At 43.8% G+C, this 18,607-nt stretch overlaps 1 protein-coding gene across 1 annotated transcript in view; it reads left to right on the forward strand.

Moving 5' to 3' along the window:
• Ankh (ANKH inorganic pyrophosphate transport regulator) overlaps window positions 1–18,607 on the forward strand; it is a 138,362-nt gene that overhangs the window by 76,404 nt on the left and 43,351 nt on the right. The window contains exons 2-3 of the mRNA XM_051151011.1: window positions 6,232–6,448; window positions 16,148–16,266. Of these exons, the coding sequence (XP_051006968.1) occupies window positions 6,232–6,448; window positions 16,148–16,266 (336 nt within the window). The remainder of the gene's footprint in view (window positions 1–6,231; window positions 6,449–16,147; window positions 16,267–18,607) is intronic.

An 18,607-nucleotide genomic window follows, 5' to 3' on the forward strand; every position in this document is an offset into this window, starting at 1 on the left:
CCTGGAACTTTCAGAGATATTGCCTCTCAATTTGGTCTCTAATATATATATAAAGTCTCCTCCCTATATCGCAAATGGCAGCAAGCACCAGTGTCATCTTTCGGCTGGACCAGGTCATCTCAGGGTTTCCAGAAAGCACTAACTATGGCCCTATGATGCAAAACCACATTTGACTTCTAAAGAGACCAGGATCATTTGCCTGCTGTTCCTTTCAAACCACAGCCTCATGTGTGGGTGTCAAGCTCTTGGCTGGAGCTCCAGCTAGACAGAGCTGTATAGATCCTTGAGAAAACAAAATGTAGCTGGAAAACTACCGGGAAGACAAATGATCCAATTTAACTCCAACTACTTTTTAAAATACAGACAAATAGAACAATAACAGTGGAAAATTACAGCAACCCAGACTCCAAAATGGCTGACCATCACCCCTGTCATTAAAAGAAGCCGACCCCACAGGTGGCTGTGCCTACCCAGGCTGTTTTAATTCCCACACCTCCAGAAATGTCGCCTTCCTGAAGATGTTGAATTCAGGAAAGATTTTTAAACTACCCTTTAACTGTTTCATCATGTACTGGGTATAACAGGCACCCTACAGCTTAAAGAGAGGAATCATCTTTTATCAAAAGGCTTAGAAAACATCCTGGACTGTTTCCACACAAAACAAATGATTGTCCAACCTCTAAGCCTCACTAGGTCCTCTAATCCAAGATGAGATAGACATCTTACTAAAAAAATAGATAAAATTTTTTAAAAAATGGAACTTTTAGTGTTGAATCCCAAAACCCAGCTGGACACCTTGTGGAGAAATTTGAAAATCCATTTCTGAATGAACAGCAAATTGCTTCTCTTGATAAAGCTCTGGACTTCAGCTCTAGGCAGTTACTAAATTGTGTAACCATCCCTCACGAATCCCCTGTTCCCTCACCGCTGCCATCTTCAGAACTTGGAGATCCACAACGACACTCCCAGTCTCTATTTTTGTTGACTTGATAGCTGCTCTGGCAGTTGAACCAAGGTCTCGTGTATGCTAGGTGAACATTCTACCGCCAAGCCAGACTGCCAGCCCAACAGCTCAGCGCTTAGCCAGCTCTTTCGTTTTCTCTCAGTCTGATCTTCTAAGCTTGATTTTCTTCTTAAGCAACTAAATTTCTCAAATTAATTTGACTCTGTCAGGGAATAGTTTACCTTGTTTTTCCAGAGCTTTCCAAAGCAAGTAAATTGGTCTCTATCTTCTGTTGGGGGAAAAAAAACATATGTCTGAGCTTTGCACTTACAAGGCTCATCATGTGGCCTAATGGCTGCATTCTATTCGTGTCCCTGTGACTATAGTTAAGAGCCAACTGGGTGCCCAGTTGTGTGGGATGAGACTGTGACAGGGCAGAAATATCAGGGACAGCCTGCCTGTCTACTCAAAAAATATCAGAACCACAAGGACAGGTACAATGTAGCTGTTTTCATTTTGTACATTTTAAGTCCATAAAATCTACCAAGAATTGTAATTTTTTTTCTAACCTACAAAACCAAGCCCAAAGCTAGAATTTTATCCATTAATGGTCATATATGTGTTATAGATCATGCATCTTTGTTCCTGTGTTACATGCAGACATTCATGGTATTAAGTGAATGCAAGGAAGTTGATAGCAAATGAGCCAAGTCAGATTGTGCCACCAGGTGACCACAGTGCACACTGTGTGTGCGGCAGTGGAGCCTGGACTGCATATGGAACATTGCAGAACAGGAAGAGAGAAGGGGCAAAAAGAGGGTGGTTGCTACAGAGTCAAGAGCTTTCTTTTTGAGATGTGCACTCTAAAAACCTTGGTAGGAAGAAGCCAGGTCAGAAGGCTCTGCTGCCTGCCACACGCCCAGCCAGATCTGCCAGCCTCTCTTTCGCCACTGTCCCTATCTTATTGAACAAACACCACGCTGCTCAACAATGACTCAAACCATGAACCTCACCAGTCACCCATTGTCCCCTTTGCCTCACACCCATCACCAAGACCATTGCCTGCTCTAGTTACCTCCAAAATATCTACTTCTTTCTGTCTGCTCTACACTGCATTTCCACGCAACCACCTCTAGTCTGGATTCCTCCAGAGATATTGATCTCCTGCCTCTGTCCTTCTCTCTCCAGGCTGTCCCCGCTGCTGGTGACAGGGCTACATCCTTCACCTTCCTTAGGATGATCCATTATTTCCAACCCTCCTGTCTGCTCTTCACTCCTTAGACTCAGCTTCCTACTGTTCTTCCCCCACATCTCCATGTCAACTACAATACTGCCCTATGAGCATTTCTATGTCTCTCTAAATGCGTTAGTTCTTCGTAGGACTGCCGAGCTCACAGGAATATTGCTTTTTTTTTTTTTTTTTTCAGTACACATCACAGTGGACCTTTATATTTCTTACATATGTTTTATTCATTCTTCAGTCTATCTGTCCTTCTGTCATGCATGGGATGCCCTACCAAGCTGTGGTTCTGGGGACACTGAAATAAAATGCGGGTCTCTGCTCCCTGGAGCTCAGGGAGACAGACACTAAGCAAGATAACAAGTGAATAGACAACATGCCAGGGAGTGAATAAAAGGGGGAAGAAGTGGAGATAGATAATACAAACCACAGGTGGCTGCAGGACATCAGAGCCTAAGGATGGTAAAAAGCCACCACAGATAAACAGGAGATGGATGGTTTATCCCACATGTGCTTTTGAAGAAATGTAAACTGCTCAGAGACAGTTAATTTTGATCCATCTCTCAAAAGTGCCAGGAAGATTGACTTAAAAGCTAAGTGTGCAAACAGAGCCATCAAGTAAAACAAAATCATTACAGAAGGGTAAAGACTGGCAAAGGCTGAAAATGCTTGCAACAAAGTCCATGAAGGGATCAGTGGTGCTTCATAATCACAGTATTTCTGGTATCAAGAAAATCATGGAAATAATAACTTGGGCAGATGGGAGGAAATTGGTACAAATGGGATAAAAAGCACCAAAACATTAACGTAGCACATGTTCTTAATTCTGACACTTTCCGAGCACTTGAATATTAAAATCAGGAAAAGTTGTTTTCAATGAAGTATACATTTAACACCGTCACCCTCAGTGGGATGGTCTTAAAGGCAATAGCATCTCATGATTAGAAGGCCTTGCTCTCAGTGTCCTTTCTAGTCTAGTAAGTGCTGGGTGCTCTGTGCTTAGCCTGTCTCTCTCTTCCAAGGTCATTTGAGAGACCCACTCAGCAGTTAAGTGATAGAAACAGATTATGGCTGAAGTCTGCCTGTGTGGGTGTTCTCTCTTCAAAGTGTCATAATTGTTGAGCTTATTGAAACTCCTTAACCTTGCCGGCAGCCATCATTAGCTATGCCTTTCTTCCCACCTGCCTCAGCTCTATGTTTCCAACTCAAATTAGGAACTGTTGGTGGAAATAGAAGGTACAGCCAAAGCTGATGGGTTGTTGTGGTTGTTGTTTGTTTGTTTGTTTGTTTTCCCACAACAACAGCAAAAGGTTTGTCAAGAAAACATGTAAACAATCTGTTCCTAGATTATATAGGTATGGTACCAAGTGTATTTGAGGCTTTTGCTGAACAATGTCATTTCAATTTTAACACACTTTACTGCAGTAGAAACAGTTCACTGGCTGCTGAGATGGCTCAGCAGGACAGCGTGCTTGCCACCAAGCCTGACACCTTCAGTCTCCAGTCCCTGGAACCTACATGGTAAAAAGAGGGACCTCACTCCTGTTCCCTCTAACTTTCACATGCATGCCCTGTCATGTATACACACACACACACACACACACACACACACACCACACTAAATCAATTAATGTTTTAAAAAGGACATTTAAAATTCAAAATCACGGACTCAAGGAAAGATGGGAAGGGTTTCCACTAGACCAGTTCTGAGAGGCTGAGAAAGGACTCCATGGTACAATGTTGGCACTGGGGATTACTCAGGTTCTGGGAGGCTAAGAAGCTGATTAAAAACTGTTGACTGTTACTAGAGTAAAAGCTAAGGTGAATAGATTCTTGTCACTTGTGAATTAATGAGCAAGTGTTTTCCAAAGAGAGTGGAGCAAGCAGGATAGGGTGCTGGGGACGGGAAGCAAGGACTGGTGTCTGCTGAAATCTCTTTAGAGGTCCCACCCCACAGGGAATTGTACCAGAGTGCCCCACATGGAAGCAGGGACCTCATCTTCGTAACCCAAGACTATCAGTTCTTGGCTTTATACCACCTGGGGATGTGCGGGACATGATAGGCCCTACCTGCATCCACCACAGGTCCACAGGGGACTAACTCGGTAGGTGATCAAGTTGGTGAGTTCTGAAGCTGAGTAGGAGCCTTCATTCAAACACAGGATTCATTTCCAGGGAGTTTCCTGGTTTTTAGTTTGCTCTGTGATTTTAAAGCACTTGATCAACTGATTGAAGGAAACTTTTGCTTCTTAAAAACAAAAGTTATCACTACTCTACAAACACTAAGAAGATTCTTGTAGAAAAGTTCAAGTTATTACAGGGAAAAAGAAAATAATTTGAAATATAATTGAAAGAAAGCTTGTCAAAAATTAGCTTTATAATTCCAACTTTGGCAGCAAATAAATTAATGCCTACAGCTGTCACACATTTTTATTCCAGGCTTTTCTAAACTTGTTTTCACATAGTGGTATTTCCCTGCAGATGCACCCCCACCTCCCAGTAGTGTCTTGCCTGAGTGCTCTGCTCTGTAAGTGCTGCCCATGTGACTCAGCAGTGTCTCCGGGAAAGATAATGACACAGTGTCGAGGAGAATTGAAGCCCCTGAACTTTGCTTATTTCTTCTGTCCTCTTGTGAAACCTAAACAGACGTGTGTTATATTAGAAATGAAATACCCTACTGCATACACACATACACACACACACACACACACACACACACATACACACACATACACACACACACACACCCCATAGCATGTCTGTGGTCTGAATGTTCTTAATAAGCAGTTGGCATTCAATTATAATTGGAAAGGCTCCATCCCTGCTTACTGGTACATAAACTAAATAACATACTTTGCAACTGACAGCCTTAGAGTCAGTGGAACATGGAACAAGTTTGCTTTGCTAATGCTTACTATAATGATTCTTAAGTATTTTATGTTTGAAGAGCTGGCTTGGGTTTGGTTGTTAGGTCTAGATTTTCTTCTTTCTCAGGCCAACACACTTAGTGTTCTGTGTGTCATCTTTAAGGAGAATCACAAAGTGGCACCAGGGCTGTGCCACAATTGTTTATAGAGAAAATTATGAACAACTGTCTGCTCAGTAGAAATGGGGCAGGCAGGGAAGTGCACTCTGCTTTGAGTCAGCAGAGGGACACGGCGTTTATGATGTGACTGTGTGAGTGTTGGAAGAGTGAACATAGCAGGTAAAAGCTGTAGGGTGTCATTATTTTAAAAGATGACTCTGATGGTGGATACATGTCATTAGACTTTAGTAAAATACTTCTGCAATGTAGGTCACAGAGAATAAGCCCTCAGGTTGACTACAAATGAGTAATGGCAGCGTGTCGATATAGGTTCATCACTTGTAGCCAGTGTCCCACTCTGGGCCACGATGCTGATAGTTGAGGAAGCGTTGTGTTTGGGGGGGGAGGGGAGAGTTCTGTCATTGTCACTCACCTTTCCAAGAAAAGGTACAAAGCAGCAGGGTAGGCAGGAGTAAGGACAATATTGCATGCTTCTCTTTGTGGATCTACGTTAAACTACATACACGTGCATGGGACATGAAAGCAGATTGGGGACTATCTCAGGAGGGGAAAGAGGACTGGAGACAGGGGTCAGGTGAAGGTGGGGAGGTAAGTATGAGAAAAGTAGCCCACGTTTAACTAGAACCATAGAACCTCCAGTGCATTGGGATCGTAGACATGAGTTAGCACACCAGGCTAGGAGTTGTAAAATATCAACTTTTAAATAACACCTTTAAAGAACTATCTTTTGATACCAACAAATATGTGTTGGCTTTATTCCTTTCCACAATGGGCAGGTGTTACCCCCCAAAAAGGTACTCAGACGGAAGCTAATGTGGACAAAAATAGACAAGAAATAAAAACTAATATTTTCTACAAGCACAGGGGTAGATTCCCTTACACACTGCTCATTGATTTTTTGTTTCCTGGAAAACACATCTGCCCAACCCACATTGGAGGTGGGACTCCACAGAGTGGTGGCACTGTGTCTCATGTTGGTGTTGGCTCTTCTTTACCTTGCAGGCCTTGAACCGGGGAATCGCTGCAGTCAAAGAAGATGCAGTGGAGATGCTGGCCAGCTATGGGCTGGCGTATTCTCTGATGAAGTTCTTCACGGGGCCCATGAGTGACTTCAAAAACGTGGGCCTGGTATTTGTGAACAGCAAGAGAGACAGGACCAAAGCCGTCCTGTGCATGGTGGTGGCAGGTGCCATTGCTGCTGTCTTCCACACCCTGATAGGTAAGGCTCCTGTCATCACACAGTATTTTATTTTGGTCATTTTACTTTCTTCTCCTTTGTTTTAAATATAGTTACAGGCTAAGTGGCTTCTTTAGTAATTTCAGATAGAAGGATTAGGGTTTATGCTCTAGATCAGTAAAACTTTAAAACACTGTTTTGTTTTGTTTTGTTTCTGGAAATCTATAGTTTTGTGTCTATGATTCCTAAAGTGAGAGAGTGATTGGTTTTATCAGAAGGTGACTGCGCCTAAAAATAGCACCCCAGGAGGTAGATAAAATAGCAGGCATGCCCCTTTTATAGCAGCTCAGGAACAAAAATGTGGTGGCTGTTATTCTGAATCGAGGCTTATCAGCACTGAGAACCAATCAATAACAGGTTGTTTCATTGAAATTAATTTGCTCCACGGCTCCAACGCTCCTTTATTCAAAAGCATGGCTAAGTACCCTTGGCAAAGCTATATCCCGAGAACAAGAAAGCTAGATTCTGGCTACGGCAGCTGTGCACAGGTTCCTGAAGACCCCAGAACAGCATGCTGTATCAAGGGACGTCTGCTGCTGCCTCTTTGGTGGTCCTGGAGCCCCATGGGGTGTGGTTTTAGAATATCCTGGCTTTAAAACAGCTTTGTCTCCCTGGCATAAAAACCCGCAGGGCATATCTGTCGAAGCCAGTCGCCTAAAGGCCTTTGAGCTTTGAGCGGTGCTTCACAAGCCCACTGTGTACCTTAAACGGTTGCTGGTTGCATGAGGAGCGGGAATGTCACAAAATAAAGGGGCCAGAGGATTAACCCAAACCACGCACAGTGTATCCATTCGCGCAAAGCCGGTGTTTGCTGACGCAGTTGTGAGTGGGAAAGTAAACAGGGAAAAGACCTTTATGGTTTTTCCTTTCTAACATGGCATAGGATTTTGTTCTTAGACCAGGGCAGAGGAAAGGAGGTCTGCTGATGGTGTGTCCGCTGAGCGCTGATATCGATCATTTCATTTGTGCTTAAGCACTCAGGGAGTGGGCAGGCAGGGCCGTTCTTTCTATTCATTTACGCCCTAAGGGTGAGTGTTTGGAGAAAAAAAATCTGCTGCTGCATTTGATCTGAGTTGTTTCCAAAGAAGATAGATATATATATATAGATATATAGAGAGAGGGGGGAGGGAGGGAGAGAGAGGGAGAGAGAGAGAGAGGGAGAGAATGAATATCATACATTATAAAATAAGGGTCTTGTCTAAATGGATAAATTAATTCCTTTTTGCTATTAGTCTTTTTATTTGTAGTCTAAATAAATCCACCTTTCCCTGTTTTAGCTACAGTTAGATGATAGCTCATGACTGTCTGTCAATTACCAGAAAAGAGAAAACTGAGCAGACTGTTATTGGCAATCATAAGGAAAATGCTAAATCTAAGATTTGCTATGGTATTGTGCTACGTTGCACTGCATTGCGTTGCATTGCGTTGTACTGTGCTGTGTTTCTGAGAGAAGGTCCTATGAATCCAGGGCACCTCAGACTTGTTCGATAGCTGAGATCGACCTTGAACTTCTGATTCTCCTGTCTTCCCATCTGAGCTCTGGTATTACAGGTGTGTACCACCACAACCAGTTTATGCAGCAATGCGGCTAGACTACAGGGCTACAGGCAAGGCAGCCAAGCATTCTCCCGACTGAGATACAGCCCAGTCCATTGGCTTTTCCATTATAAAAACGGAGCTTTGACAAAGATAAGATCTTAAATTTAAATCAAAGGTGCACTTTATCTCACTTGCACTAAATAGTTATTTTATTACACTTGACCTGTTTTTACAGCTAATACTTCTGTTCCTCTCTGGCATGCCACAGTTGTAAACGCAGCAGCTGACGTTGAACACCTACATTTAGATTCTTAGGCTTTCCCGTTGCTGCTTTGCTGGCAACCCAGCAGTTGATTACACCCATCCCTGACTCCTGAGCAGCAGGCATCTTTGCACACTTTCTTTTCTCATTCTTTCTTTCAGGAGTCTGTGAGCTCTTGCCCAGTCTTGTCACCTGTATTCTGGGCCACAGCTCTCCCTCCACCCACACACCCATACCTGTTACTAGCAAACGTTTCGCTACAGTGCAGTTTTCTACTCTGAGTACGCTGCACTTGTAGTGGACACTGAGAGCCCGTTTTGACTTCTTAGTGAGCCCCTAACTAGGCTGTGACAAGAACACTGACATGGATGTAAAAACCTCAGACAATCAACGCTGCTTGAATTAGGAAGTCACGGCGCCATTCCTGTGCCTTCCTGGTCATCTATGCCTGAGATGGAGCGAACATCAGTTCTTGTCGTGTACTTCCCCCTGGGTTCAACATGTCATCAAGAAAAGCCACATGCACAAGTGCATTGAGCTTATTGCCAGGGGAGAAATGTACAACAGAGAAATCTGGGCATTAGCTGAACTTTTCTCGATCCTTTCTTCTGACAAAACTAGTCTGATTATTTCTTCTTTTTTTTAAATTTTTTTATTAATTTATTCTTGTTACATCTCAATGTTTATCCCATCCCTTGTATCCTCCCATTCTTCCCCCGCCCATCCATTTTCCCATTATTCCCCTCCCCTATGACTGTTCCTGAGGGGGATTACCTCCCCCTGTATATGCTCATAGGGTATCAAGTCTCTTCTTGGCAACCTGCTGTCCTTCCTCTGAGTGCCACCAGGTCCCCCTTATTATTTCTTTAGGTGATATTTCATCACTACTTTAAATTAGCTCTTGCCTCAAGTCCCAGTGTGTGTGTGTGTGTGTGTGTGTGTGTGTGTGTGTTCCATTTTTAGAGCTCTGGGATAAGCTGATTTCTGCCAGTGAGAGTTTTGCAAGATGTCTGAGTATGCCAAAGGCAAAATAGGAGACCTTTCCCACCACAGACTTGACAAGGCTGAGGGCCTGGTAGCAGTAAAGCAAAGGACAAGTGCTTGAGACCAAAATGGAGAGAAGGTGGGCATAGCCATGTGTTTATAGCAAAACAGGGCAAAAACAAGTCTAAACTTGGATGTAGTGGATGTGAGATGGCTACCACGTGCTGCGGCCAGAGTCAGGTAGCCAGGTAGAGGAGCTTACAGCCTGAGCCTAAGATGAGGTCTGCTGGACACATGGAAACCAGAGAGTCAGGGAGGGCTGGGGAAGGCAGGGGGACAGAGGAGAACAGCACAGACACAGGAAGCCATTAAGGGAAGTGTTGTGACGGGGTGCCTAATACCCCATATGTCTTTACCACCCTCCAGCACCTTTGTCATGCCTCAAGGCTACCCATATTGAATAAGGTAGATTTACTCTAGTGTCCTGTTTGTTAAATGTAGCTTTCAGCAGTAGAGGTCACGGCGTGCTTAATGCACATCTTTTTAAGCCTTGTGGCCTCTTAAACTCTTATTTTACATTTAGAAAAATTATGTTTCATAACTATGCATTATATCCATGGTATAAACTGCTGCCTTGTTTGGTCAGGTCTCTAAGATTTTCTTTTTAATATTCTATGTCATTTGGTGATGTTTCTAGAGACTATAGAAACTCCTAACAAGCACCATGAACTTTAGTTGAATGACCTTAAACCTGTCACTCTTTAAAATATTGATGCTAATGATCTGCCAATGCCTGGAGATCATCTTTACTAGGATGGGGCTTCAAGTTTAGCCATGTCCATATCTGACAACTTGGCTACAGATGCAGCCCCTTAGGTCCATCAACCTGATGCCCTCTCTATGTACCAATTAGCGGCTACAAGACTGCGGTCACTAGTTGTTCCTGTAGCAACATCTGTTATTAATTGTTCCTGTCCCAGGAAAAGAAAGAAACCTGTTGCACTGTATGTGCAGTAGCTAACATCCTCCTCTTGTGTTCCATGCTTGCTGTTTTCCGGTTTTCTCTTTCACCACTGGAGAGGGAGGCAGTCTGTCATCTGTAACAACTCTGCACATGGGTGTTGGTCTCCAGACACAGCTGAACAGATTCCACCAACCATACAGGCTCTTCCCCCTGGAAAGCTTGGCGGAGCCCATCAGGGAAAGATGGCTCCAGTTCTTCTTTAGCAGCACCCAACCGACCCAGGCCTCATGCCACGGAGCAAATGAGTAGACAGCTGGAACTGGGTCGGATTTGGCAGGCTTTAAATCTAGAAGATTCCATGTCTGTAAAGTTCCTGTCAGCTCCATGCACACCCACAGCCTGGCTCCAGCTACAATTGCAGGAACTTTGAACATGTTTGTTGGACGGCTGCCACTTAGCATCCCTTTTGGAGTTTAATCACACCCCTGACTTCTTCTTCCTTGGACTCGCCATAGACTCTACTTATTAAAAACTGCAGAGACAGAATGCTACTGCCCTACTTGAATTAAGCCTAGCACTCATGATATAGGTAACAAATATGCAGTGGGTAAAGAGGACAGGTCACTGACCTGATATTGTAGGTAGTTTTGGTTGACCCCAGGTTATTTTTACCTACAAGGGCAGTGTGAGTCTTTCTGACTTCCTTGTTCATACAGATGGATGAGCTATGGCTGTGGATGGTTCCTAGTGAGAACCAGCTTCGTGTTCTGAAGGAGCCTAGTAAGCCAGCAGAGGAACTGAGCATACACACACTGCTACCATGGGCAACTAAATAGTAATTTCTAGATTGTTTGGTCTGTTGTATCTTCTCAGACTTCCCATTTATTGCATGAATCACAGGCTAGCCCTATGAAGAGTAGCTGGGTTCCACATGGAAAGCCACAGCAGTCAGAGTATTAGGAATAAGCAGTTTCATTTGTTACCTGAAAACCCACCTCAGGGACAGGTTGCTGTTGCTCAGTTGGTGGAGTGTTTGCCAAGCACGCACAGATCTCTGGGTCTGAGCTCCAGATGTGGCACAGCACACCTGTAATCCTAGTATTTGGGAGGTAGGCACGGGGGGGGGGGCCCGCAAAGTGCAACTCCATCCTAACTATGGATGTAATTGAGTCTGAGCCGAGCCTGGCTCAAACCAAAAATGTCGGGGGGGGGGGGGGAAGCTACCGCAGAACTTAGTGTCGTAGAAAGCGAATGTTTGCCCTTGTTATCTAGACCATGGCTGGCCTGGTGATGCTTCTGGACTTTGCTGAGTGCACACCACCCCTTTTGTCAGCTGAAATCAGGATGTGGATCTGCTGATCTCGAGGGAGTTCTCCTGGGATACCCCTGTGGCCTTTGCTCAGCTCTTTTCCTTACCGTGTATGTGTCCCAGTCCAGTAGCATTGCCTGGGCTTCTTTAGATGGCTGTGGCTGGACTCCAGGTGGCAGGAGACGCATAAGCACCCAGAAGTCAAGAGCCAATGGCACTATGCCACACCATTTTGCTCGCACACTTTTGACCAGAACACACTGCTGGCCAGCCCAAGGCTGAGGGGTGTGTGCATAAACTATACAGTGTGTGGTTAAGGGAGCTGGAAAAAAAAATCATAACGCTATAAAGAGGCAGGAAGAACTGAGGACACTTTCACAATAGCTTCTTTTAGGCACGGCGGATTCATCCATCATCCACGTTTTTAATCTATAGTTATCAAAACCTGGTTTTTCATTCAGAAAGACGGCATACCTGCTAGTGAGAATCCGACACCCATAGTGATTTATGATAAGTCCCACTTGGCCAAGTATTATACCAGTGAGGCTTTGGCTCCCATGTTACAATCTCATATTTACTTGTTTCTGTTATTATGCATGGCTCTAGGGTATTTCTCCAAGGCCTTGGCCATATGTGTACCTCCTATCCCAGTGCTTTCCAGAAAAGCACTGCCCAATACAGATCCAGAGTATAGTTGGATCTATTGTATGTCAGTGTCCCACACCTTATGCAGAAAGCTGTCCCCTGCACAGCTGGGTGATTGGCACAATGCCTTCTATGAGTAAGTCACTCAATACATATTTGCTGAAGGGATTTAAATGTGGTTTACCAGCTCTCTAAGCACATACTCTTTGGCAGCAGTGCATACATTAGAAACCCGGGATGAACTTGCAAGTGCCTACAGAAAGCCTCATAAATAGGACTCAGTTGGGTCAATAAATAGTCCTAGAGAGACTTTTACACATTGATGCCTTGACAATTTGAACTAGAGCAAGTAGTCTGAATTTTATGTCTTGGAAATGCATATATTATAATTTATGGAAATGGATGGGGGGTCTCAAGTTGTGAGAAGATATTCTTTCTTAGAATGTCTTTCATTAAAGCAAGTATTTCATAGTTCACAATAAGTGCTATTAGCCCTGCAAGTTTGAGAGCCACTGATTGCAGGAAAGGCTGTTCTCAGCTGGCTGGGATTATAGGATCTATGAATTTACAAGGCCTTGCTTCCTCTTTGTTTAGTCTCATTTAAAGCCTCTTCCAGTGTATAGGTCAAGTCAGTGTCCTGCTGTTTTCAGTCATAAAGCCTGTTTGGTCTGTTCAGAAGCTGTTTAATTTTGTTTTATAGCTTTCTCCTCTCCGTGAGGAAGACTAGTTTAGTTTCCAGAGCAGTCTTGGTAAGGCAGCTGTTGGACACCGAAGCTTACCAAATATTGCGAAGGCAGCTAGAGTTTTCATTAGGAACTCCATGAAAAAGCATTTTACATAGATCACCCCAAGCCACTAGCTTCGGCTGAGCTGGAAATAGCTCAAGGGCTGGCACAGCAGGGTGGAGTTGGGAGGACAGGAGAGATGGAAACAGGGCCTAGGATTTTATACACACAAGCTCCAGGCTGGAGACAGCCACTGAGTTACAAGCAGATCCCTCTGCCACAGAAAGAATCAGTAAGGAAATCTGAAAGCAAAGGCTGTCTTTGGCCTCCAAGTTTCTCCTTTAGTAGCTGAATCAGGAAGGATTTAAAGTAGAAACAAGCAAAATATAGCCCTTGGGCCCTGGAGTCCCAGATGCTCCTGAAGCTAGGGCAGGGAGCCCAGCTTGCCCTAGGCACTGGAAGAGCAAGGCAGCACTTCCATTCTTACATCCCGAGCAGAGTTGGGGGAAAGGTTCAAGAACCCCACAGTTCCTAAACCACCATCAGCCTTTTTATGTTTACCCCCAGAAACCCCACAAAAGGGCTCCCACCTTGATGCTTGAGCTAAAATACATTATTGCAAGCATAAGGATGCTTATTTCCATTGGTTTCCCTAGTCCCAGGCCACAGATGCCGATTGTGTGCTCTGCTGTCCGCTGCACACACTCACTGCCCCATCCTTCCTTGCTGCCACACCTGAGTCGAAAACGAAAACACCTTTCTCGGAGCCTACCTGTAGCCATTTGGCAGGGCTGCCAACTCAAAATAGTATGGACTGTGTAGCTTAAAGGACCGATATGCACAGTCTTGGGCGTCTGTAGGCAACAAGTCTGATGCCAAATTATAGACAGGCTTGATTTCTTCTGAGTACTCTGAGGGACAACTTGCCCTTTGCCTGTCCCTTGGTTCTGAGACTTTCCTGGCAGCCTTTGGCATGGAACTGCATTTACCCAGTCTCTACCCTCACAGGGTTTCTTTCCCCCATGCATAGCTGTCTTTGTATTCAATCTCTCCCTTTTTACAAGGTCACTAGTCATATTTGGTTGGACACCCACCCACTCCAATATGACTTCATCTTATTATATCTGCAATAATCCTGTGGCTACATAAGGCCACATTCTGAGGTCCAGAGATCAAGACTTTAATGTTTGGACTTCAGGGAGAGACGTGGTTTGCTCATGTCACCACCACTCTGACCCTCAGTCTTTTCCTATGCCATGGTCCTCAGCGTCAGCCTTGCAGGCAGTTCTTGTCAGCTGGCATGTTCCATGGGTTGTAACCTTTACCAGGGGATTTGCACTCGCCAGCTATTCATAGCAGCCCCATAGCTCTTGCATGTGACATCACTGACCTTTTTATTCCAGGGGTTTCTGCCAGAGTAGGGGCATTTTGTATGGGTCAGTCAGGACTGTCTCCTTGCAAGACTCTGCCCAAGTGGTCGTCTGTCAATGACATAAAAAAACACATATACAAGTAAATAACAGCAGTGATAAAGAGAAAATGTCCATGGTTCTGCCCCCAGCATAGACTGTGTGAGATGCAGGACTCTTGCCTTCTGGCCTTATGTTTCCATCAGCTGAGCACTGGTCTGAATGTGCTTCTTACCTTGCTACAGACTCAAAGTGAATCTCTCACGCTGCCTGCCAGGGTCGACTCAGGCCACCTGTGTCCTTTTCATCTCTGTTAGGGCTTCTGGTCCAAACGCTAGGTCAAACACAGCTGCCTCCTTCCCGCCCCTTGCTAGGACAAGTCTCATCTTCCCATATCTCCATTTTTCCTTCAGGATGCCCTCTCCTGGGGCTTCTTTTCTTGCCCCTCAGTGGCCTTGACAGACCCGCCGCTCTCCTAACCTGACACCTTTCTTACCTCTGCAGCTGTCTCTTGGTTCTCACCTCAACCTTGCCTTGCTCTCTGGACATCAGAATCATTTAGCTTCCTTGCCCTGAACTCAGCTACTCGTCCAATATGGTGTGTGCCATTCCCAGTGGTACATTTCCGGTTCCCCGAGGTCGTTTTCAGTGATGCATTGCCGCAAAATCCCATGTGACGCCACTGATCCTGATGAAGGAGCATCATCTCCATTGCCTAGTTCGTGTGGCAGCAGGCTGCCCTTAAACTCTGACAAGAGGGCCTTACTTTTCCCTTTAGCCCCAGTATGATGTCAGAGTTGTGTCTGGGTGTCATGTATACACATCCATAGTTACAAGAGCATGACATATGGTAGCATCACTTGGAAAGCCTTGAAGAACATCAGCCTATTTTGTATTAACCTGCCTCAGTGAGGTCAAAGCTACTACAGCTTGTCCTTTCCTCTTTCTTATTGACTTGTGTCAGGATGTTAGATGGTCCTGCATCTCCTTCTCTTGTTTGTTGGGTTTGTATACACCCTGGGTATGTATGTGTTGGATGCCTTCTGTGATTCCTCCTCACACCATGACAAGTCTTTTTTTTTTTTTTAATTTATTCTTGTTACATCTCAATGTTTATCCCATCCCTAGTATCCTCCCATTCTTCCCTCCCCCCATTTTCCCATTATTCCCCTCCCCTATGACTCTTCCTGAGGGGGATTATCTCCCCCCTGTATATGCTCATAGGGTATCAAGCCATGACAAGTCTTGACACAGGAGGACTCCAAAAACACTCTCTTGACAATTTCCAGCATTGGCCACCCTCCTTCCAAGAAGTGGCATTGAGCTCTGGCAAGTGTCAAAAGCTCACTTTAAAACTTGTGCTGAAAACACATGCTAAACTCTAGAAAGTTTTTCTTAGTAAATAGCTAAAAATATTCAAATATTTAGTTTCAATTCTTTTCACCAAGCATTTTGTTATAATATCAAATATCATAAATGTACAATAAGAAATTGGGTAAATCAATACTTAGCAAATACAGAGGAAAATCAACACATTGAGAGTCTTTCAATGAGTTAGCTATCAAGTTGTGGTTTATAGGGGAGTATATAGTCCTACCTAGTTTGCATGTTAAAACTCATATACTTGCTTCACCCACTAGTAAAAGTGCTGGGTAATTGGAAGCCCTGCCCACTCAGTAGAAGAATGAGATTCTACATGATTCTCTTACAGTTTTCCTGACTTTTCTACAACAAGGCAGATATAACATTAAAAAGTATTTTGGTTTTTTTTTTTTTTTTTAAGACAAAAAAAGTTATGTAAACTATCCTTTTCTAAACACCATGTCTGTTTCGATCCCTTGTAGCCTACAGTGATTTAGGGTACTACATCATCAACAAGCTACATCATGTGGATGAGTCTGTGGGGAGCAAAACACGAAGGGCCTTCCTGTATCTCGCTGCCTTCCCTTTTATGGACGCCATGGTAAGTAGAGGGAAGCATGGCCTTCCCTCCTTCTTGATGGTAAAATATAGTTATCATAGACTTTATCATTTTAAGCATTGTTGTGGGTATGGTTCAACAGAAGACGAGCATTCATGTTTCTACGCCATCAATTTCTAGCGCACCTTTTATGTTGCATACTAAAGCTATTTCCATTAAATAGTAATTCCACCTCAGCACACACTACCCGCCCCCCCAAAACCATGCTCTACTTTCTGTCTCTATGAATGTGACGATATAAAGATGCCACGTGAAGGGACTCAAGCCATGATCATTCTCTTGTGACTGGCTGATTTCATTTTAGATATTGTCAATGTTCTACGTTACAGACTGTGCCATATTTTCACTCCCGTTTATAAAGCAAAATAACGTTTCCTTGTATAGACAATATATTTTGCCTGTCCACTCATTTACATTACTTCTCCATTTTGGCTACTGAGATTAAATTATGAACATGAGTGTATAAATATCCTTCTGGGTGGTCTGGCACTTATATATTTTTTAATTTTGGGGGGAGCCATGCAGCTCATTTCCATGTCAGCTTACCAGTTTTACCTACAGGTAGATGGCTTTCAACTGACCCTTGAGCTTTTCAGTCAGTGTCTCACATCAATTTATGATTTGCTACAAGTTCTAGCAGTGAACATTTTGATGCAGTTATTAAGTGTTTTTTTTTCTGATAGGTTCAGTAATGGAAGATGGGGCTAGCTTTCTCAGACACATGCTACTTGTGTGATGTAAACATGTGGGTTTCACAGTGGGCTTGTCCTGAACATATTGTTGGGATGTCATCATTTAGTTACCAGGCTTTTGATATAAAGCAAGGACTGTCACGAGTCCTGTGTCAATGGTAATAAAGGCCTTTTTCTTTTCATTTTGGTGTAGCTATACAGAGACAATGCAGAATTAATAACATTTAATACCTAAGAATACCTTCTTCCATTGGCTCCTTTGTAGGTTACTGTGGGTGGGAGAATTGGGTCACCTGTGAACAACTGCACCTGGAGTCTCCTTTTATGACTTTGGCCAGCTGTTGCTTCTGGTAGCTGATGCAGCAAACATAGTTAAGAAACCCAAGGAAAGGTCAAAGGGGCTATGCAGCCCCAACAACCCCCCACACTTTTGCATAAGGAGCCTAATACTTATAAATGGCTTCATCAGAGATCAGAATCAAGTCTCAATGTTGAAAGAGTTAGGGTTGATCTGGATAGACTGAACCTATGATGTCACTCTGTCTTTCCTGTAAACTGGAAGTGGGGATGGATCTAAACAGAGAGTGGTAATTATACAGTGAATTCTGGGAACTCATGACTTTTCACAAAAGGGAGCTGCAGACTCTTAGATGCTTGGCATTCTCTCTCCTGCCAGCTGTTTTATTTGCCACAACAGCATTTTGAAAGCTCAGTACAGGTTGAGCATCCCTCATCCCAAACCCCAAACCCCAACTTCTCAAAAACTGAAAGTTTCCTAAATGGTATCATATCTTGGAATTCAGATAGTCAATTTCATGTGTAAGACTCTGATTCATGTACAAAAGTCTTTAAATTACTGTATAAACTTACTTCAGACTCTTTGTATAAGTCATACAAATTTTGTGTTTAGACCTTGATACCAATGCCTGGTTATCTATCATCTATCTATCTATCTATCTATCTATCATCTATCCACCTACCTATCTATAGTTATCTGTGTCTTTCTGAATTCTTTGAGGTTTTATTAGATAGAGAGAGAGAGAGAGAGAGAGAGAGAGAGATAGAAAGATAGATAATGAACATTTATAAAAAGCAGTCATCACTCCCTCATTCACCTGCACATGCCACATGCACACTTATATACCTGTAGCAAAATCTTGATAACCTGGTTGGGGATATAATCTTTAGAAGTCATGAAACTTCCCGCCCAGGTGGCATTAAGACAACAAGAGAACCCACGAGGTGCTGTTTACAAATGTTAGCTACATCTTTTTAAACATTGGACACCTTGGGACCTCAGCGTTGGGAGAACGGAATAGAGGCAGCAGCTGTCACACAAAATCTTTACCTAGACCTGGTGATTTGCTCCCTGTGCTCAGCTCAACTGTCTTCTTGTTTTTCTGTATTCTAGTTTGCTTTCCATTGCTGTGATAAAACCATGGCCGAAAGCACCTTGGGGAGGAAGATTTATTTCATTTTACAACTCCCAGTTGCCAGCCATGGTTGAGGAAGCTGAGACAGGGGCTGGAGGCAGGAACCAAGCAGATACCTTGGAGGAGCATGGCTTGCTGATCTACTTCCTCTGACTTGTCCAGCCTACTTTCCTCTACAACCTAGGCCTACCTGTCTAG

This window comes from Acomys russatus, chromosome 9 (assembly GCF_903995435.1).
Source record: "Acomys russatus chromosome 9, mAcoRus1.1, whole genome shotgun sequence".
NCBI classification, from domain to species: domain Eukaryota; kingdom Metazoa; phylum Chordata; class Mammalia; order Rodentia; family Muridae; genus Acomys; species Acomys russatus.